At 45.7% G+C, this 21913-nt stretch overlaps 4 protein-coding genes across 4 annotated transcripts; 2 read left to right on the top strand and 2 right to left on the bottom strand.

The window, feature by feature from the left end:
- Nucleotides 1-6136: 6136 nt before the first annotated feature.
- Nucleotides 6137-7526, top strand: LOC131258469 (mitochondrial fission process protein 1). Its single transcript, XM_058259795.1, has 4 exons — nucleotides 6137-6429; nucleotides 6510-6637; nucleotides 6709-6818; nucleotides 6882-7526. Exons 1-4 carry the CDS (start codon nucleotides 6378-6380, stop codon nucleotides 7048-7050), a joined length of 459 nt encoding a protein of 152 aa, XP_058115778.1. The 5' UTR covers nucleotides 6137-6377; the 3' UTR covers nucleotides 7051-7526.
- Nucleotides 7527-7588: 62 nt separating this feature from the next.
- On the bottom strand, nucleotides 7589-10178 carry LOC131271948 (pickpocket protein 28). The gene is made up of 7 exons (XM_058273545.1): nucleotides 10121-10178; nucleotides 9882-9999; nucleotides 9260-9569; nucleotides 8331-9193; nucleotides 8172-8263; nucleotides 7924-8093; nucleotides 7589-7858 (listed from the first exon to the last, which is right to left on the bottom strand). Exons 1-7 carry the CDS (start codon nucleotides 10176-10178, stop codon nucleotides 7589-7591), a joined length of 1881 nt encoding a protein of 626 aa, XP_058129528.1.
- Nucleotides 10179-16798: 6620 nt separating this feature from the next.
- LOC131271957 (apyrase-like) lies at nucleotides 16799-18598 on the bottom strand. Its single transcript, XM_058273556.1, has one exon. The coding sequence runs from the start codon at nucleotides 18596-18598 to the stop codon at nucleotides 16889-16891; it is 1710 nt and encodes a 569-aa protein (XP_058129539.1). The 3' UTR covers nucleotides 16799-16888.
- Nucleotides 18599-20027: 1429 nt separating this feature from the next.
- LOC131271968 (apyrase-like) lies at nucleotides 20028-21710 on the top strand. The gene has a single exon (XM_058273568.1). It carries the CDS (start codon nucleotides 20028-20030, stop codon nucleotides 21708-21710), a length of 1683 nt encoding a protein of 560 aa, XP_058129551.1.
- The last annotated feature ends 203 nt before the right edge of the window (nucleotides 21711-21913 follow it).

The following is a 21913-nucleotide window of genomic DNA, read 5'->3' on the forward strand; positions in this document are numbered from 1 at the left end:
CCTCCCGTGCACTCCCCTCACGTGGCTACTTTTGCTTGTACCAAGGAGCAGAAGGATCTTCTTGCGAACTGCCGAGACCGAGGACGAACCAGACAACCCAATTTGATAGTGATGGTGGTGGTGGTGGCTACTTCCACTATTATCCGGACACCAACCAGAGTACCATCTTTGCGAAGGATGCTGCCGCCGTAGTAGGTCGTGAAGGACGCCTCTTCTTCACCTTCAAGTGAGAGGATTTTCTTCACGGTGAGCTCGCGACACTTTTGCTGGGCACTGTTTCTGTCTATTTTATATAGGACAGCGTGCTTTCAACACCACCTGGAAACACACCACTGGGACGGCACAGGTTTTTCCTTCTAGCTGGTAGTTTCTTTCACCGATTTACTCTTCGTTTGCTGCGGGTTTCCGAACAGCGAAGCAACGACAACTTGACACTTTTCACACAACACGAAACACTCACATATTACATGAAACAGGGGCACAAATTTCACTCGCAACTTCAAACCTGAAGGTGACGCATAGGAGCAAAGGAAAAATTATAATAAGGCTGACGACACCGAGCGTCACTAAACTTTACACTTTCATTTACGGAACGAATGTTTCGCACCGCGAATTCATGATGTCCTAGCACACGAGCCACGTAACTGCACTGAACCGAACGGCGAGCACCACTTCCACGCCACGAGCTGCACAAACAGAGAGTTTGCTGTTGGCCTGCCGTCCGACACGGGAACCCCCCCGAAAGGAAACCAAGTAATGGTCTTGGTGTCTGCGGTGGTGATGAACGTCTCAAGAAAATACGGCGAGGAAAAGGAGTTTCCACCAGATGATGCTGTTTGACAGACACGCGCCGTTTCGTGGACGGGGTGATATGTGTGAGTGTGTGTGTGTACTCGGAAAAGCTTTTCCAACAGGGTTTGACGTTTGCCTACCCGCTTGCTGGAATTTTGACAGCAGGTCGGTAACACACACTTGGGGAATACAGTGGGATGAAATTCTGTTTTCCCTTGTGGCGACGGTAAGCCTCTTTCATTTTATAAAAATTGAGTAAATAACTTTTTAAAACAACGAAAAATGTTATGTTTCACGGCTATTTTTATTCTAAACGTGATGCTGCATCCATCGGGTTGCTATGATTTGTTCTGTGACGTAATTAATCGATAGTCAAATCCACATGGTACACAACAGCGGGGGCTTATGCGCTACAAGCAGGAAGCTTTTCCAGACGTGTCACAAAAGTTTCAACTACATCAGGCGGAAGGTAATAGCAACGTAAAAACTCATTCATCAGCTGGACGTCACATGGACAGCATAAACGTGAACATGAGTGTTTGTTCGCTTGTTTGTAAATGGCATGGAAAACTCGCTCATTACTCACACACCATGACAAACCGTTTGCGAGAAAACTGGGTGCATGGAAAATAACTAAAAAATAGACATTCAACGCACAGTGAAACAAGAGGAATAGATTGAAAAAACGGTCATTGTCACGCATCTACACAAAGCAAACCTCTTCTTATTGGCCGTACAAAGACATTTCCTTATTCGGTTAGACTTTGTCTTGATTATTTTTCTAAAATAATGTTTAACTGATTATTCTCGATTGAGCATGTTTCGTTAAGGATTGTTTTCACAAGATACTGTTTATTTACTGAACCCTCTAAAGATACTGTTTTCCAGCAGTAGACACTGAGCTAACTGAACGACATGTACACACTTCAAATTCGCGACATGTACCGGCGACCCTGCCAGAATCGTGACACAGCAGCAAGTCTAAGTCGTGACGGGTTTGTGTCCTTAAATGTGATTTCTCACCTGAAAGCACGTGTCCGCAAGAAAAAGTAAAATAGAACTAAACTTCGAGCGCTCCAAGCTGCCCAACGCAATAAGCCAGTCGTTTTTCCAGACCGTAGGTTACATAACGTTCTTATCTGAGATATTCAATGGCCTTCTATTGCCCCGGTCCATTTTGCCGTATATATTAGGCCACGGCATACGTTCGTAAATTTAAGTGTGCTTTTTAAAAAGTCGCCATACATTCTTCAGTACGTCTCCCAGCCGAACTTTGGACGGACTTGAAAAATGAAGAATATTAAAACAAACAAGCAGTAAAAAACCCTTCCATGAAGCAAGGAAGCACACCAAGCAAAATGCGTGAAGCAGTTTCAATTTAATCGTAAACCGCAAACCGCGACGATTTACAGCGTCTCTTACCCCACAACCCACCGATTACGTTCCGAATATGATTGTATGGCTTTCAACGTTGCCAACTGTGCAGAATTGTTAATTAGAATAAAACATTGGCCAACGGGCTTGAGTGCTTGAAGGCAACCGTTGCGAAATTATTTAGTCTGGTAGAATGGAACGTAACTGATGAGCCCATTGAGTAAACACGTCTTGTACATGACTGTCGTCCGTGAAATGAATTAAAATATTATTTTTAAAACTTTACACCGTTTTCGTTAGTTTAAAAAGATTATTGTTCTCCAGAAGTGGCACAAAAATCCCATTCTTGTATGGCATATCGAGCAAAAATTGATCATTTTGAGCCGACTGCGGCTCTCTTGTGTCGCTTTCTTCTTCAATTTTCTGTTTCCTTGTGCAAAGCTTATTCATCATCATGCTTCATGCACCGATAGTAATTGTTCCATCATTTTCGCTCGTAAAATATAGGCCTTTTGGATTTTTTCTCTTCCCCGCGTGGATATGATTTTGTGGTTTCTTATTCTGTTTTCTACGTCTGCCAGATGCCAATTATGCTCCACATTGAGGTGGTGAAGATGGTTTTTTCTTCCTGATATGATACTCGTATGCTTATTATCTTCCCCGTAGAGTGTTTTATTTTTTCGGGGTGTTTGTTTTGTTTTTGTTTTCTTCTCTAAAATGAAACGAAAAAAACAGAAAAATCAAACAAAAACCAAAGATAGTACATAATATACATAGATAACGTAAAAAACAAATGCAAGCCAGCGGTCGCGGGGTATTCCAAGTAAGAGCAAATGACCGTGAAGTTGTTTTCTTTGCTTTTTCTACTATCGGCCGAGTTGTGTTGTTGTAGCACTACTTCGACAGCGGTCGTAGTATCGACTACTGAATGTTGAAGCGCGTTCATATATCCAGTTGTTGTGAGCTATCATACCGTAGTAGGATGTTAAAAAGGAGGCGAAGGTTGCGCTTTAAAATGTGGGGTAGGGTGATCCGTGGGGTGGTTTAAGGTGCTCCACCACTACACGGGACTTACAGCGATCCGCCACAACGTTCGCGTTGTATGTTTTGTTTTTGTGGCAAACGAAGGTCGTTGCTAGTACGCGACGGGCTGCGTGTGCTAGTGATAACGTTTGTGTGCGCATCCAACCCACGACGACAGACAAAAATGAATAGAAGAAAAGCAAAAAATCAACAGATAAACGGAACCAATATCGTTGACGATGAAAGGCAGATAACTGGGAAATCATGTAAACATTATGATCTCTAACGACCCTCAAGGGCAATAAATCAATCTACAACAGCGGGTTTCTTTGTGAGGGCGAAATGTTTCTTCGAAAAACAATTAAAAAATTGTTTTCCTTCAGCCATCTTGAACCATCTACCGAAACTACAGCCCGATGGGGTTGCCGTGCTTTTTCACCTTTTTCAAAAGTGCCAGCAATCGCAGTTCAAACACACAACAATCTTCCACAAACACAACGCCAATGTCGAATATGTGGGATGGGGGTGGGGGGATTGAAGAAAATAAACAGTCGACGGTTCCCGCGGTCACCAACGACCCGCGCACAAACACACCGAATGGATGGCGCTGCGAATGATCGCGAATAAACGCCACTGCGACCTTTCCCCCTTTTTTCCTCCATCTTCTTAATCGACTGTTTGGTTCGAGAATGTGTTCGTTTTAAGTTGCAATGTCCCTCTCCACCACCTGCCCTATGGTGGGTCGAATGTAGTTTTGGGGAGCATGCAAGTTGTCCTCTTGGGTCGAAACAGATGATAATTTTCGGACGAAACGCACACCGCTGCAGCTGTAAAGTGCATCCGACGTGTCCTGTAAAACCTCATCGCATCGACAGACGTCAGCCGTGGGTTGCAAAAAGAATAAACAAAGCTGCCATGCGCTTAGCTTCAACCAGTTTTCCTTCTTTGTTTCGACCGTTGTTTTTCTTTAAGAAAATGCACCCTAAAAAAGAAACAAAAGAACTGCGAATTAAATTTTCCCATCCGCTGTGTTGGTAGCAACCACCCTCCCATACCCCACCCCACATGTGATATGTGGGAGAATCTCAAGGGAATCGCAAGAAAAGTTAACGGCCTGCTGCGTTTCGCTGCACCACACCACCCTACACTTGGGCGTTCGTGGTGGTAGTGGTGGCCGTCTTCTGACGACGATGGTGACCAATCGAAATCGAAAACAAAGGATCCGTTCGCTTTTGCCGACATTACAAAATACAAAACAAAACAACATAACATAAACAAGGGCCCATATTTTCCACTGAACCCGCAAAAAGCACTGAACTCACGCCAACTACCGTTCACAATCAACAAAGTTGGCTGTTGGGCTTGAATGGAACCACTAGCAACCTGCACCACCTTGGTGTGTCCTTTGGAAAATTGAAGAATGAACATGAATCACTTCACGACATACCCCGTGCCACAAAAAAGCAACGACCGGTAGTAAAACATGAAAGGAAAAACAGAGAAAACTGTCTCCATAAAAACCACCAAACAATGTGGTAGGAAAAATCGATTCAAATATTAATCGTTTTTGTTTTGCGCTTTTCCCGTTCCATTGTACGTGGCACAAAGAAGGTAAGAAGAAAACAAAACAAAATAACACGAAAAACGATCCAGTCACTGCACGCACTGAAACACTAGAGCGTCCCACTGCACCGCCCCTGCGCCTACTGTGGTCCACCTCTTTGTACCGAAACGGATCACATTCACGGAACGTAGTTCGTTAACCCACACACACGCACAAGACCAGGTTCAATTCGTTGCTGCATTTGCATAAGACTAATTTCAAATTCGAACCAAAAGATGCATCCAGTTCCCGTGAATTACGATTACGCGACAAAGGAAAAGTGCTGTTCGTTCTTTCTCCGACACAGCCACAAGTTTTTCCACAACACAGCTGCTCGCGGGGAGATTAATGACGCGGTAGGAAAAAACACGCAAGGCATTGCATCGAACTTTTGACTTTGCACCATCACAGCTTATGAGTGAGACGGCACGATCAGGGCGTGTGTGCGACGGTGAAAAGAAATCGACGGATGGCCTTCCTTGGAGATTCTTCGCCTGAAAACTGCACGGAAAAGACGGGAGAAACTCGCTTACACACTGTGGGGTGCTTTACGCAATCAATCACGACGACGACGGCGACGATGGCGACGGTCGATGGTCGTCGATGAGAAAAACACACCACGGACGCCCACACGAAGCAAACGAGCTCGCTTTTCACGCACGGAACCGATGCACTTCGATGCAGTTTCGACGAATTTTCACGTCGTTTTGTCTCGCGACACGCACCACGGTGTACGAAAAACGGCCAGATCACTTCGGTTCGGTTGTGAACTAAAAGCAGACAGTGAACAAACGCGTCATTTCCATCATTCAACGCACCAACAAGAGCGAACAGAAGTAGTTTTAGCTGGCACAAGTGGTCGCGTTGGTAGAGGTGTAGGCGCCTGTGCAAAACATTGCCCGTTCACGAACACATTCGCTGATGATTGGATCGAAACGATCGGATCGAAGGGTCCCTTGTTGAGGAGAGCTGCTGTCAGTTTGTCTGTTGTGAGACAATGTAGCTGACGTAGGATTAGCGTCGGTAGATATTGTCTAGGCATAGACATACGTGTACTGCATGCTGAAAACAAACGTAAAATAAACAGTGAACAGGGTTGCCAGCAAGACTTCAAAAGATTCCGATGTATTTCGATACAAAATGCATTTTAAAAACAGCTACACAAAGGTACATATTCTTCTGAAATGTTTCTATGATTTATTTAAGAAATACAATCAATGACAAATGTTCTGCGCTCAGGTTTCCGCGAAAACTTTGAACGATTGTTTTGAAAATTGAATTGATACAACCCTGCACAAACTGTGCTGATATCTTCTTGACGGATAGCACGTCATGCAGCATGCATGCGCCAGCTGAGATTTTCCTTGCTAAAAAGAATCTAGCGGCATTTCTATCACGTGCGAAGCGAATTCAATGTTATGTAAACAAAACACTTCACTATCGCATCCCATCGGAAGCGTAACAAGTCAAGTGAGGAGTGCATTGATTATCGCCTAGGTGATAAGAGGAATCGAGTGGCAATCTTGCTGGTGTTTTGTTTTTCCTGTGCCCCTAGCGAACGGTGACAATACGGTGTGCCAATACGATGTCAATTACCGAAAAGGACCTCTACCGGGACACTCCGGTGCGCTACCTAGGTAGGTATTTTTCGATCGACGGACTTTGTTTGCAAGAATCGATTGGATTACATCACTATTCGGGGGAACTGGGAATACAGGATATACGAACGAGATCGGTGAAGCCTTCCGTCCCGTGATCAAGAAGGTTTTCGTACACGCCAGCTACGCTGTTGCGATAACGTACGTTCTCGCGGATACGGCTGATAAGTCGAAGAAGCAATATGACGTAAGTGTGAATATTTCTTTCAGTCAAGCTTTATTGAATTATTATAGCTCTTTCGTTTCTCGTCTTACTAGAAACCAGAAATCCTTGGAGGTGGACTACGGGGAGCTGCCGTTGCATCCGGTGACACACTTTTGTGGCAAATGTTTGCATCCGTTATTATTCCTGGATTCACCATCAACCGGTAAGTATATTTTCAAACATCTAAAGCACATCAGTTTTCAAACAATCCTTTCTTCCGTTTTAGTATCTGCTGGTTGTCCAAGGTCGCCTTGAAAGCGAACAAAGTTAAAGGTCCTGTTGCGAAGTGGGGACCAACGATGCTCGGGCTACTCGCAATTCCGTTCATTATCCATCCGATCGACCGTGCGGTTGACTATGCGATGGATAACACCTATCGGAAGTATGTCAAATAATAGTGCTTCTGGTGATGACGATGTTTCGTTCGTTTTCCCTACGGTGCTCGAACACGAATCGATATTAGCGCAAACAGCAGTATGTTAGTTAGTTAAATGTGGAAACACAAACGCACACGGAAACAACAAACACTCGACAGATAGACAGTTCGGTCAATAATGGTAGCTTTAGGTCGCGACAGAGTCCTATTTTTGTCACTATGAACTTTGAGGCTATACGAATTGAAAAAAGGATGTTAAATTTACTGGTTATATTATATTGTCTATAACGACTGCAAGGACACTTTACGTGCAAACGTTCTACTACATTCATACACTTTACTGTGATAGGACAGTTCTCATCGTTAACTGACTTGCTATTGTTAGGGTGAAAGGAACAACTAGAACAGTGGTACGAAAAACGTGCTCAAAACTGGTGCTGAAGGGATGCCTTTACAAGCCAAATACAATAAAACTTGCTACCACAAAAGCTTGCCACCAACCAACAATCAACGTACGCTAGTCTCCTCTCCGTTAAGCTATGAGCGGTTGCAAAGATTCATTCGTAGAAAGGATACGTTGGTACTCCGGGGGCACCGAAGGCACGGCCAAGCTGGTTCCTCCTGGACCGAAATGTATTCCGCAACCATCCACCGGCCTGTTGCAGTCGAGAGTGAACAATTTGTTTGATTTTGGCAGCAATCTCAGTTACCATTACGCTGCGTCCGTCAGCCTGGTATTGGTGGTGATGGAGCCGGTCCTGGTACTCTTGCCCGAACGAACGTCCAATGAACTGTACCGCCGTCGTTCCATGAGGTTTCGAACCGAACTGAAAAGAAGGCAAAGTGTGGCCATCAGCAGGGAAGGATTTGCACAAATTCAGATTCGTTCTACCCAAAGCAAATCACGCCGAGGATCTTGTCTGAGGCCGTTGCCGGGTTCTTGCAGTTTAGCCTGATGCCGTTTTCGGGTACAGTATGGCCGGAGCGTTAGGAAGTATATAACCTCCACCAGCGAGATGATGGAAAATCCCAGAAACAGTCCCAGAAGTCCACCAACATTAGCTGCGGTGAGTATTTGAAAAAAACAACCAAATTACCAAGCAGCGCTTTTTTATAATGTAATGCATAGGGCGGCCTTACATAGAAAATCTGTAAATCCAACGAGCTCTCCCTTGGTAAAGCTACGGTAATAGGTATCCTTAACGTAGATGTATACCAGTGCAAGATTTTTCCTTCGATTGAAAAAAGCCAACGGTCAGTTTAACTTCCCATCGATTTGCTCCAAATTGTCCCACTTACTTGGCGTATTGCTCATCCTTCACATCGCTCAGCATCGGTTCACGAATTTCAAACTGTCCGACTTGCAATTCCGCCGTTGTCACGTCCGGCACGTAGCTCACCTCAAAACATCCGGGCAAACAGGTGCACGACAAACTCGTATTCGCCGTAAATGCGATCGAGCTGCGTATCTGCTCGTAACAGCGGGCATTCGCCCGGCTGCAGATCTTCGTGTCCTCGTACAGTTTCGGCAGGTAGTACAGGACACAGCCACAGTTTTCCAGGATCAGCTTCGCTTCACACTCCAACTCGCAGTTGTTGCGCGAGTACACACTGTAGTAGGACAGGTTGGCCTCGTTGGCGAACACACATTGCCGTTGCGATTGGGCCACCTTACGAATCGTTTCCGCCGCGTCGTTGATTTTCGGCGTGATGATAATGCGGTTCTCCGAGCCCACCGGAATGTACTGCGCAAAGTCGGTGATTTTCGGCGACTCGGTTGGGCTGTGAAAAATGATCTTAAACCCGGTCGAGGACGTTGACGAGCAGTAATAGTCGCTCACATTCGCGTCGAGCACGATGGCGAGCCCCATCGTAACTCCCGTTCCAGCAATGACCCGCGGGAAGCTGTTGTTCGTCGGATGGCTTACGAAACCGGTCTCGGGCGTCCAGAGAATGGGTCGGAAACGTCCCACGGCATCGCTCGTTTCCTTCGGGAAAATGTTGAGCGCATTTTCTTTCTGAAACATGTATTCCGAATCGAGCGTATTAAACGTACAGCACAGTCCTTCGTCGGTGAAGACGGATTGGAAAATTTCGGTACACTTTTCCGGATGCTTAGCGAAGCGGCATGCTTTCAGCAGTCCGGAGCATGGTTGTGTCGCCTAAAAAGGTAGGGTGCGAGTTAATAATACTCCAACAAGCCCTCCGCTTCATCGCTCGGAACTTACACTCAACAGAAGCTTCTTCACCACGGACCATTTGCCCTCGTACGTAGTGACGTTAAAGTCTCCATCGATGGAGCAGATGCTCTGCAGGACCGACTGTTCTAGCGTGTGTGCCTCGATACGCTCGGCCGCCTCCCGTCGCACCTGGTTCATGTTGCAGATGGTAACCGCGGGGAAGGGAATGTTTCGGATGTGCGTCGCAATCGGATTGAGCCCGATGATAATGGGCGACGATTGCCACTTGATGTAGACGTTCGAGATGAAGTAGATGGAGCAGACGGTCACGATGAGGAAGGTGAGGAAGAAGTACGCCCTGGAAACGTAGCGATTAGCACCGGTTAGTTTGTAGGTGTTCCGGCGGTGTTCATAGCATTCCGTATTCCGACTTCCTAATCGGCTCTAATTAAATCAGTTTGGGTTTTGTTATCCCATGCTAACTATCGTACACTTATCGGGGCTAATTAAGTGGAAACAAACAGATATCGTGGCTTCTGCTTGTGGTCGACGATGAAGGGTCTTAACTTATGAAGCCATGGATAACATTGGTTTGCATGCAAACACATATTTTTTGTTCCTTCGAATGAAAGGATAACCATCGGTTTGTTTAATAAAGAGCTTATCTTACCGTTCCCATACCGTCATTGAAACCGTTCCAATGTACTTCAGCCCATGGATGGTGGTATTGAGGCAATATTCACGAAGGTTTTCCGAGAACGACACTCTTACCACTTTGTCCCGCGGTTCTGTGAAAAGTTTTAATTAATGGTGATTAGTTAAGCTCAGTTTTGGATTGGTTGGTTTTATAAATCATAGACTAATTAGAAAAGCATAATAAGATGGTCGTTTTTTTTTTTAAATACTCACCCTTCTCGGAACCCGCCAGGGGAAACCGATGCTTATGAACAGGAAAAACCGGTGCCATGTTCACTTATTAATGCACCTGTTACTCGAAATTTGTATACTTTGATGTTAAACGATTTTCTATTGATCCTGATCAATTAAGAATTTTATTTACACCATAAAACTTGAAGAAAAATGCCTTAAGCCATTTCTGTCAAACATCTTTATTAACAAAGGTTGGCAAATATTCGAACCGGTGATCCAATAATCCAACCTGGGTGCGATTTTCCCGTTTTTGATCATCCATATCATCGACCGAATGGTGCAATTTGTGGTAATCCCACCCAAAAGCCCAAGCCCATCGAAAGCTCAATAATGATCCTTGTTTTTCGTTCCATTCGATTGGTCGGTAAAACGTAGGGAAATATCGTGGGCCAATCGAATCGAAGAGGAAAAGGCCATCGGAAAACATTCTCGTTCGATAGCGTCTTTTATTCCTGTTTGTGGAAATTTTGCGAGCCCACTTTTGTTTGCCCAACGTCGTGGCACATCCTTCCCTACGTGGGAGAAGAAGTTTGTACGTACACATTTTCCCAGTGAGCCACCCACCCACCCACTCGCTGCGGTATCCCAAAATCACCCGAAACTGCTTCCTACCTGCTAACCCTACGATTGGGAAGCAAACAGCAGCATCATCATCGGCACGTAATCATAGGCCCTAGCTGTTCCATCGGCCTTTCCACTTGCCACCGGGTTTCCGGCCCGCCGGAAGGAAATTATTTGCATGTATCGACAATCAATCAACCATTCTTGCTCACACGATCCGTTATCCTGTGCTTCACACATACGGGAGGATATAATTTCCCCGAGCTTTCTTGGTGTACGGTGTGTGTTTGTGTGTTTCGTGGGGGGCGCCCGTACATCACAGCAACCTCCCCCGTGCACAAAGAAAGCAAACGCCATCGGTTGGTCACGAAGGTAACATTAATCCTTCCAGTCGAGGCAGCGGCAGTCGAGGATAGGTGACTTGTTGGCTGACAAGTGAGGAAAATGCAGACAAGCACGGAGTCGATCCTGTGTGCTTTAGGATGCCGGAGCCTGCCGGTTTCCCATTATGTTAGCCGACGCCGGTAGACAAACGAAGGAAAACGTTCCAAACCGCAAACAAGCTGTTGGTAAGCTAGAGGGATTTTATTTGTTTCTCTTATCCCGCTAACACTAACAAATATATTAAACAAACCCCTGATTTTATGAGGAATCGCCTTTCGATAGGTATTGAATTGTGTGTTCTTCAAAGTTTGCTTATTGTTGATCCAGTTATGTTTTCGTTTGGAATACACTTATGAGGGTTATAAGACGTGGAGTTTCATTCCAGCCCTGTTTTTAACCTTTTTAAACTTGATCCAAACAAACGAACTTTAGTCGAACTGTGGTTGAAAACTTCCTCCGAACATCGTCTAAAAAACAGATAACCCTTGAAGGGGGTAACGAACCTCTAACCGGTTGGCTAAGCCTTAGCGTGGTCATCTTAATCGTTCCGTTCTACCAGTCTTTTTCCAGCACCAAGTCTCTTATTCCACTATTTGCCCCGTTCGATTGACCCTCATCCTTCGCCGTGGCTCGTCTCCGGTCGCCGTCCAGAGCCTAATCGATTGTCCTAAATTGAAATTTCATTAAAGTTTAATTTGCAATTTTGTCACCCGGCACAACCCGCCCTTAAAGTCATCACTTTCCAATTTTTCGCCCGGTTACCTTCGGGTTCGGGTCTTTGGGCCGTGAGTTGTTGGCCAAAAGCGACTTGCAAGGTGGTGCAAGGGCAAGAAGGGTTTAACGAGAGGGCGACGGGGGATGGAAATCTAACGGGCTAACGGCTTAATCCTGCGGCGGTTTGACCGGCGGGATTCCGACCGTAGCCGCCTGTGTACCATCTGCTTGCGGCTCCGGTTAGCATATTTTCCTTGCGGTAGGCAAGGAAATATGCTGTGCGGGGAACGGGATAGAAGCCAAAACCTGGGTTGTAAGCACCCGTAATAGCTTATTTTTGATGGCGGCTTAGGGAGGAAAAAGAAAGGAAAATGGGAGCATCATGAAATTCTATCCCATTCGATCAATAATCGTTGCATTGCCAGAATCTGAGCGGGGTTTAGATCTGTAGATATTTCTATCGGAGGAATTGGAGTATGAGTTTTCATGCTGATAAAAGCAGATTTTCTTTTCGTAATTTTTGTTCCACACAACTATCCCATATGAGTGGAAACAAACACCCAATGATGAACTAAAAAGCATAACCTAAGCTAAAAGTATGGAAGTATCAGTCGATAGAACATTTGTAAAGGTCAAAATTCACTGTTGAAAATGTTAAAGGCTCTTCATAACCCGCTTATGAGCAGGAAAAAGAAAACACAAAAACAAAAACTTCCCAGTAAAAAGGTTTTGATACAGTTAAATTCCAGTTCAGCGCTTTATCCAATGGGTTGGACATGGAAGGATATTTGTTTATTTTGCATCGAATAAAATTCGCCGCCTCCGCCTTCGCATGGGCTGATGGTCGGTTTGATGTTTATTCAAAGCTTTCATGTTTTCAGCCGTGTGTTGGCATTGCCCTTAAAGGTTCGTTTCAATTTTAATGGTTTGGATTTTCCGACGAACGGGGCGAACTTTTTTTTTCAGCGGAAAACGGTTTCAAATTACGTTCCAAATAAATCTCGAACCCATCAGCATGGATCCAATTTTAAATTTAACTTTCCATATAATTAATTAATAGCCTTCTTGAGCTGTATGAGAAAAACCATTTAAATGTGCAGTGGGTAAAAAAGTATGATCCTCATCAATCCAAACGATGTTAATTTAATTGCACGAAAATTCTAGGAAGTACGCTGCTATTCCCCCATTTGAATTTTAAATCCCCTTGGACGTAGCGCATTGCGTTAATTTGTATCGTTTCCAGGTTGACGGCGGCATTGGATGTTAATTAAAAAGTGGTGCATATCAACAGATAAAACAACGGCATACGCAATGTACAAAGGCAACATGCGTGCAGTGCAGCATAAATGACACCCGATTGCGTAGGGTCGTCGCTGAGATTAAAATGCACTTTTGAATGTTTTTCTCTCCCGCGATTGTTTCGTTCGATGCATTGTTGGAAGCTGGGAATGCACTTTAGCAAATTCATACACACACACACACAGTCAGCAGCCAAGCGAATATTCGACGAATAATTGCACAACAGACATCACGATACAGATTATTTTGGGCGAAATGAATGAAATTGAATTTAATCCTTCCAAATGGCTTCCCTTCCAATGTGACTTCGTTCAACAGTTATCGAAAAATTATGAATTCTCATTTTAAAAAACCCCAAACACCGTTTTCATCGTCACAATCAGTGTACCGGGTTCTGGCCTTTTCCTATATCCGCCCAATTTTTTTTTTTTTTAATATTCCGTTTACCGTCAAAAAAGAAGGGTGAAAACATTATCCGTATCGCATCCGGATCGTTGAACAAAGTCGATTTTTTTAATTAAACGTATCCGAAGGTCCAACAGGATTGCGAATTAATGTGTTTACTGATTTTTGTTTTTCGTAGTATCGTTGTACGCTTTCGGTTTGAGTTGCTTAAAAGATCATAAGAACGGGTTTATGTGTTTTTCCCTGTTTGCCCATCTCTTCACGATAGAGTTCCTGAGGGTAAGATAACACCACTGTATCAATAATGTCACTGTCCGCTTTTTTGGTCCATTCACGTAAATTGTTCGGAAATTCGAACGCGATCGAATCCTGGCTCCGAATTAATCGGGGAGCTTTTGTTTTTATATTCACCACCTCGCTTGAAGTGCATATTCTCACTTTCGCAACGAAATTTAAAAGCGATTTTGAGAAGTTTATCCGATTTTTGGAAAGTGAACCACTTTCGGTGGGGTATCGTTTTTTTCCGGTTCGATTTCGGTTACTATCTCTTTTCGTTGTTCTCCGGAAATGGTGTCACATTTTTGTACAAACCAAAGCGAATTGCAGGTATGTGTCGCGATGTGCCGAAATGACTGCCGGTTGGTTAAACGGTTCTTAAATTTCCATCCACGGATGCGATCCGGCAATGGAAACTCTCGGTAGGATACTGGAGCACAATATGCCTGGATCGATGCATTGTTTCTATCGGCAATCGTGCTCGAATGTTCTTTGGATGATTGTGGCTCGGAAGGAAACTGCTGGTGGTTGCATGCACGGTCGCACAGTTGGGCATGAGTTATTTATTTTGACAGAATATATTTCTAATTACTTGTAGTAATTGCTTCATTTCAAATAGTTTTACTAAACTAAATACTATTGGGTTTGGAAGATGTTTATAAGCTGCATTATTATAAAGCAAAGAAGATAGGTGAAAAAAAAATTAAACAAGAAAGTTGTTTGGAATTGGTAGACAAATTTACACAATTCTTGGAAAGCAGATCTAAGGTTATAAAATTACTTAAGAGCATCTACTTTGAATCTACTTGAGTGTCCTAGACAACCTAACATCTACTAATGTCCCACTGTGCGCGGAATTGCATTTGCAACCGACGCCGCAATGCCACGGTACGATGTTCCGATGGTGTGACATAAAGTTTATCTTTGTCGAGTTTGCATAAACATTGTCCTCCCTCCTCCCTCTAATCCCACTTTTACCTATTACTCGTCGACGCGGGACACACTTGACTTGATGCGCTTTCACCCCTCATCAAGCCCTGATGGGTCTGATTCGAACGGAACGATATGAATGGCAAACGGCACAGAATTGCACCGAGTGTCACGAAGGATGTGTGTGTGTGTGTGTGTGTGTGTGTTACCCACTCCATGGAGTTGCTGCTGTCCGAAAAGCCGGTTGTGGTCACTTGGGTTCTGTTAATTTGGACCGAACCGAACTGGGTCAGGTATGACACAAGGTGGGTTGAATGTTAGCTGAAATTAAATTCTGGACTTTACAACAAGCTGGTTCCGCTGCATGTAACATACCGCAGGGTAAAATCCACAAACATTCATTGTCGGAAATGAGGAAGCGCCATAGCGAAGCAGGCGACGAGGGACATTTACACAAGCGAAAGGACATTTTTCAGTACAAGGTTCCGATGTTTGTTCAGTTGGAGTGATGCAGCCGGCGTTACGGACTGTTTGTTTTAGTTCCCTTTTTTACCACTTATGCTGGGCACATGTTCGTAAACTTTTGCTGTAAATTCCTCGCACCCGTGTCGCTACTGCATATAACACGTATTTTATCACGACGGGGTTGGGTGGAGTTTCGTAAAAAATGAATGTAGAAATTAATGTCACCAATGCACTTGGGATAAATTCTCATAAAAGGAGGGGGTTGGGAATGGTCTAACTTTTCCAATCTTGTTGGTATGGGTTTTATTCGTGTTCGAGCACAAAATAAAAAAGATTCTTCGGATTCTGGGGAAAGATGGTTCTTAATTGGCGGAATGTCTTTTAATTTAATTATTCGATATGTGCCCATGGCAAGGGTTCATACTGGTTTACTCCTTTTTAAACGAATTAAACTGAAAGGTATTTAATTTGAGACACAAGGATCATTAAGCAACCTAAGTAATTAATTCGTGCTTGAACAAAGGATTCAGTGTTTAAACAGAGATAAGTTTTAAACTAAGTTTTCCTTAGAGTTCAGGGTACAACACTCTGCATTTTGCTTTGACCTTCCTCTGGGACGAGCGTCCATGTCGGTAAGCTTACAGTGATAAAGACCGGCTTCCTGAACAACGATCTCAGGTTCCAAAGCTAAGCTCCCGTGCTTAACTAGCTTTCCCCCGGCAACCATAGAAACAGATGCTCGCGCCCTTGCAACCAACGCCATTCTTTTCCCTCGGGATAGTTAGATTTCATAAATAGCACATCGCTATTTGCCTTCGTCATTAGTGCCACCGAGTAGCCGGCCGGGTTTTTTGAGGTCAACCACGACGATGCAACGAGATGCAGGTGCTTTTCAACATGGGCTCCCTCAACGAGGGATGCTTTTTCATTGCTTCTTTGTTAAATATTGTCCCTTTTTTTAAAAAAAAAGCTACGCAATGAAAATGAGCTTGCAAAGCATTGCCACATAGGTTGCTTATAAGGGCACAGCGCGGTGTAAATTGATGCAAATTAACGCGCTCTCATCAGCTAGTTGACACTTGCAGTTTTTACCGGGTGTGTGTGGGGAGATACACTGTGCAGAAAAATGGGACTTGATGTTTTCCCTGGTTTTGAATCACGTTTTTCACTATCGTTTATGTCGTCTAAAGTGCCGCAGGAAAGTGGCGTTGCATTACATCTGCAATGTCCGTGTTGAACTTTTCCACTTTCTGTGTTAATGGATGCACTTTAGATAATGAAATTGCTCTTTATAGTGAATGAAAAATGAGCAGTTCAGTGATAAATTTATTAAAAAAGGCAGCTTAGCTTGGTTTTGTGGTAATGAAAACAGAAATAACAAAAAAGTAGCGAATATTTCTCAATGGCCAAGTTTCCCAAGGGTAAACTGAAACTAGTTTACTAGTTTTTACTCCTGTCTTGTCTCCTGTCTGATTTACTTTATAGAATGATCAACATCCTCTAAATATTCTTAAAGAGTTTGAGTTGTGAAATTAAATGTCATCGGGAATGTCCCTGTAACGATCCTTAATAATTTTAAATATCAATCAAATGCTATTGCTGTTTGGTTGTAAACACTTTTTCGTTTGTCATGAAGTAAACATTTATTTTGTTAAAGAAGGAGTCTTTCAATGTCATGAAGACGTACAAAACCATTCTCGAGTGCGCTTGAAATCACGTGACAAACTTCATACGCCCATCGGTACCTTGCATGATCGGTGACATCCTCTGCACGTACCTCTCGAACACGTCAATATCCAGCGGTCCAACGCGCACGTTTGACCGGTGCTGACCGAACATCTCGTACCCGTTGCCACCGCTGCCAATCCAGGCGGCAATCGCAATTCGGTATACGGCGCTTGGCTGCAGCGGTTCGTATCGTGGCACTCGGCAGACTCGACAGCGCACTTGCACACTCTGAACCCGCTGGAAGGCGGGTTTCGTCCGGTTGAACACCACTTGGAGGCCTGAGAACTGTAGCACATCGGCGGTTCCGTAACGACTCGCGCTGTACTCAAGGGCCTCCAGAAGGTGCTCGCCACGCAGGTCGAACGTGTCGACGGTGTTCTCGTAAGGGATGGCCGTGACGAGGTCCTCGTACGTGAGTGTACCGGCGTTGAGTGACGTCCGCAATCCTCCATCGTTGGTAATACCGATTGCAGCGTACGTCCACTCCGATTCGGCCACATCCCGGCCGACATAGTAGTCCACGAAGGCGTCCGCAACGAAACTTCCAAAGTTACATTCTCCCGTTCGGCATCCTTCCTTCGCGAGGAATACCAACGAAACGCCAACTGGGCGCACGGCCAGGTAATCTACCTGCGCACGCCAAGGCACAAGTTCCCGCTCGATTTCATCGTCCTTGGGGTACGGTTCGTCTAGGTACTCGGTGTTTCCCTCCCAGCTAACGATCTCCCCGGCGTCGTCAAAGTACATCACCAGGTGGCCAACGTACTTGCTAAACGAGCCGGCCTGCACGACCAACACCTTCCGGCCACTAGACACCTGCTCCACAACCACGGGATAGCTATCCTCCGGACTATCCGGCCAATCGGTGACCGGTCCTTCGTGCAGAAGCGTATGGGAGTGTCCACCGACCACCACATCCACATCCGGACATTCACGGGCCAACTTCCGATCGATCGTGATGCCACAGTGCGAAAGGACTACGATGATATCCACACCGGACTGCTTCAAGGCAGCTGCTTCCCGGTTGACGGCGTCGACTTCGTCCAAAAATCGCACCCGGTCCGTCATGCTGAGTGTATCCGTGGCGTGGTGTATCACTCCCACTATGCCGATCTTCCTTCCACCTCGCTCTAGGATCACACTTTTCTGGAACTTGCCCTGCAGCGTTGGTTCTTCCGCGTCGTCAATGTTCGCCACCACCATAGGACTCGTAATCCCTTCGAGGAATGGGACGAGACCCTCGACGCCATGGTCAAACTCGTGGTTCCCGAGGGTCATTGCGTCGGCTGGTAGCAGGTTCAAGAAGTACGCCGTCACGTTCCATCGCAACAGTGTGTACCAGATCGTGCCCTGGAAGCTATCGCCCGCGTTCAAATATATAGGGTTCCGGTCGGCGTACTCCTGCTGGAGGGCCCTAACGCGTGCCACCACCCTCGCGTACCCTCCGATGCACCGGTCACCTTCATCCGGTTTGCACCGGGTTGAAACCGTGTTCACCTCCTCATATCGTGCGTGCAGATCGTTCAAATGAATCACCGTCAGTGGGTAGAGCGAATTGTTGTCTTTCTGTTCCTTCTGAGGTTTACTGATGACGACACCTTGCGGATCGATGCTGGCCGCCTCCGTTCCGGGAGGAGCTGTCAAACACAGCGTCAAAAGAACGCCACAAAGTACACGCGCCGACTCGGTCCACATCTTGTTCGGGTCGAGTGTGGACGAACACTGGCACACGAGACCGGTTGTTGTTGATAAGAAAGAGTTATAACGACGCAACGCTACGATAATCAGGGAACCGTTTTGCCCTAGATTCCTCCTCTCTCTTTTCGATTGGGGAGATTGGGCAACAGTGTTGTGCATCCTTTTGGCTTCGGGCAATCACCAACGCTGGCAATGGCTTACTGATCTGTGATGGTTTGTTTGCCATCGTAGTAGGCTTTATTTTGGCGTATTTGGTTCTTTCATCAGCAACAATTCTTTCTTTAGTTATTGTAAAATGAAATTTTATGGTATTTGGGGATTAAAATGTTCAATGTGACTATAATTTGGAAAAGGTAAAAATAACTTCTCAATGTAATTCCGACAATCATCTAACCTGTGCTGTTAGCTGTGTGTGATATCTGCGTGATCACAATAAATTAATTCCATATCTGAGAACGATCGTTTGTGCCAGTACTGATAACGGCATGTGATTAATGTGTGCCGATAAGATGGGAATAATATATAAGCGTAATGGATTTGACTCCCTTCAATTTGCTAAAACTCCATGACGTGCGAAGAAATCATTAGTTAATTTTATCTTCTCCATGGAATTCGATCGGGGAGGGTCTTATTTGCAATTTGCATAAATCATGTGTAATTTTTCGATACATCAAACCCGTCCAAAAATCGATCCATATCGATTTACACGCATTCCTCGGTTTGTGTGAACGCGGTAGTAAAGGAATGATGTTTTCGGGACCACGCCTTCATGAAGAATACATGAAAAAATAAACACACTAACTGTACCTTTTCAAACTTGAGGTGTTAGACCCATATTAAAAGTAATAAACTGACCAAAATAACTTTTACAACAGTTTTCAAACACGAACCGTTTTGGTTCGATCATTGTTGTTGCTCATTAAACCATTTGATTGAAAATACAGCGTTATCAAAAGAACCATCTCGGTTCGGTTAGTGTCAATTCGTCATCTTCTTCGCCATCCGACGACAAAGTCAACAGACAGTAAGTGTGTTTTTGTCGGTTTGCTTATCTTACGATGAATAATAAACTGGCCAATGAAGGATGACAGTCGTTGGTTAAAAAGCGAATCAGTCCGGTCTACCGTCGGCCAGTTGAATTCCGAACATCGTACCTCGAGACTGCGTGTTGCTGCCATCCCAGAGAACCGTCATTTTACATCTCTTTCAAAGACGCCACAAACGATTCACGTCGACATCACGCTTCGGTGTAATCCGTGACAGTGCTGATCGCGGCAGATTTTCTTATCAAGAACGCCTTTCGTGACGTAACAGTATATTGCTGTGGTCGTTGTGAAGGTGAAACTCACGACTTGGTCGTAGCTTGATTGCGGTGCAGTAGGGGAACCGTGCTCGCCAGTCACACTGTTTGGATCCACTTAGCACGATGACTCTATGGCGGTTTTCGGTGAACGTCTGTGTGTTGCTTTTGGCGTGCACGTCGTCGGTCAGATCTGCCATTGGCCACTCGGGAGTACTGATTGCGAAACAAAACGATCTGTTTCCGCTCACACTGATCCACCTGAACGATTTCCATGCCCGGTTTGAGGAGACAAACTTCTACTCGACGCGCTGCAAACCGGACGAGGGTGAACGGTGCATCGGAGGGTACGCCAGAGTTGTGTCCCGTGTGAAATCTCTCCGGCAGGAGTACGCCGACCGGAACCCCATATATCTGAACGCGGGTGATAACTTCCAGGGTACGCTCTGGTACTCGCTGCTCCGATGGAACGTAACGGCGCACTTCTTGAACATGCTACCGGCAGATGTAATGACCCTCGGGAACCACGAGTTTGAGCATGGAATCGGTGGTCTAGTGCCCTTTCTCGATGTGATCGAGAGCCCGGTGGTGGTGGCGAATATCGACGATACGGAGGAACCTACTCTGCAAGGGAAGTACCGGAAAAGTATAGTCTTGGAACGCGGCGGACGAAAGATCGGCATCGTTGGAGTCATCCATCATCTGACAAATACGATGGGAATGACGGAGAAGTTGCGGTTCCTCGACGAGGTGGAGCATCTGCGGACGGAGATCGAGAGTTTGGTGAAATCAGGAGTTACCCACATTATCGTTCTGTCGCACTGCGGTCTAGAGATTGATCGTAAAATCGCCCGCGAGCTGCCCGAGGTGGATATCGTGGTCGGTGGTCATTCACATACCTTCCTATACAATGGGTCCACCGAGACGTTCCCGGATCAAGCGGAGGACAGCTATCCGGTAGTGGTGGAACACCCCACTGGTCATCGCACTCTCATCGTGCAGGCAGCATCGTACGCTAAATATGTCGGTCGGATCACTCTGTACTTTGATGGGGAAGGAAACATCCGCGATTGGGAGGGCAATCCGGAGTTCCTCGATGAGTCGGTTCCACTTGATGCGGTCGTACGAGACGAGCTGGCACCATGGCGGGAACAGGTCGATGTTCAAGCAAACCGACCGGTCGGGACATCCGCCGTAACCTTGTCCAAGGCGGAGTGTTCTCATGGTGAGTGTAACTTTGGGAACTTCATCACGGACGGGTACATCGATTACTTTGCCACGGAGTTCCAGAAGGCCCCGAAGCCGGATCAGTGGACGGACGTGGCCATTACGTTCAACACCGGCGGTGGAATGAGGACTTCGTTGCGTGATGGTCATTTGACGTACGACGATCTTGCGACAGCCGTTCCTTTTGAGGACACAGTTGATAGCTTCGATCTGGAAGGACGCCATCTGTTGGAAGTCTTGGAGCACAGTGCCTCCCGGTATGGAACATCCGATATGATGCAGGTGTCCGGTATGCGAGTGGTGTACGACCTTCGACGTTCGGAAGGAAGTCGTGTGGTGTCGGTGGCACTACGCTGCCTTGTGTGTAAGACGCCAAAGTACGAACCACTGGAACCGACACGTGTTTATCGTGTAGCCACCGGAACATACATAAGGAACGGTGGAAGCGGATACACGATGATTCCCCAACATGCCACCAATCTCAAAGTGGGTCCGGTGGACATTGCCGTCCTCGAGGGGTACGTGCGGAAGATGACTCCGGTAATCGCCGGGATCGAGGGACGCATCACCGTTCTCGAGTGATATTCGGCGGCGAAAAACGAAAACATCAAAACGTACATGCATCAATTATCACGTCACTGCCAAACATTCCTATCCCCATGCCCCGGTCGAGAAAGCACCTCTCAGTTCCAGACGCCAGCCTCAACAGCTTGTTTGCTTTAGCGGATTTTCACTTCTTTCCCGTCGATGCTTGGATTTTTGGAGAAGCACATTCGAGGAGTCGA

This window comes from Anopheles coustani, chromosome 3 (genome assembly GCF_943734705.1).
Source record: "Anopheles coustani chromosome 3, idAnoCousDA_361_x.2, whole genome shotgun sequence".
NCBI lineage: Eukaryota > Metazoa > Arthropoda > Insecta > Diptera > Culicidae > Anopheles > Anopheles coustani.

Excerpts from the sequence above, each read along its gene's own strand:
- LOC131258469 (XM_058259795.1), top strand. The coding sequence starts at position 6,378 with ATGTCAATTACCGAAAAGGACCTCTACCGGGACACTCCGGTGCGCTAC. Across the intron at positions 6,430-6,509 it reads CACTCCGGTGCGCTACCTAG|GATATACGAACGAGATCGGT; the intron begins GTAGGTATTTTT and ends CTGGGAATACAG. Across the intron at positions 6,819-6,881 it reads CCTGGATTCACCATCAACCG|TATCTGCTGGTTGTCCAAGG; the intron begins GTAAGTATATTT and ends CTTCCGTTTTAG.
- LOC131271948 (XM_058273545.1), bottom strand. The coding sequence starts at position 10,178 with ATGGCACCGGTTTTTCCTGTTCATAAGCATCGGTTTCCCCTGGCGGGT. Across the intron at positions 9,194-9,259 it reads TGAAGAAGCTTCTGTTGAGT|GCGACACAACCATGCTCCGG; the intron begins GTAAGTTCCGAG and ends CTACCTTTTTAG. Across the intron at positions 8,264-8,330 it reads AAGGATGAGCAATACGCCAA|GAAAAATCTTGCACTGGTAT; the intron begins GTAAGTGGGACA and ends TTTCAATCGAAG.
- LOC131271957 (XM_058273556.1), bottom strand. The coding sequence starts at position 18,598 with ATGTGGACCGAGTCGGCGCGTGTACTTTGTGGCGTTCTTTTGACGCTG.
- LOC131271968 (XM_058273568.1), top strand. The coding sequence starts at position 20,028 with ATGACTCTATGGCGGTTTTCGGTGAACGTCTGTGTGTTGCTTTTGGCG.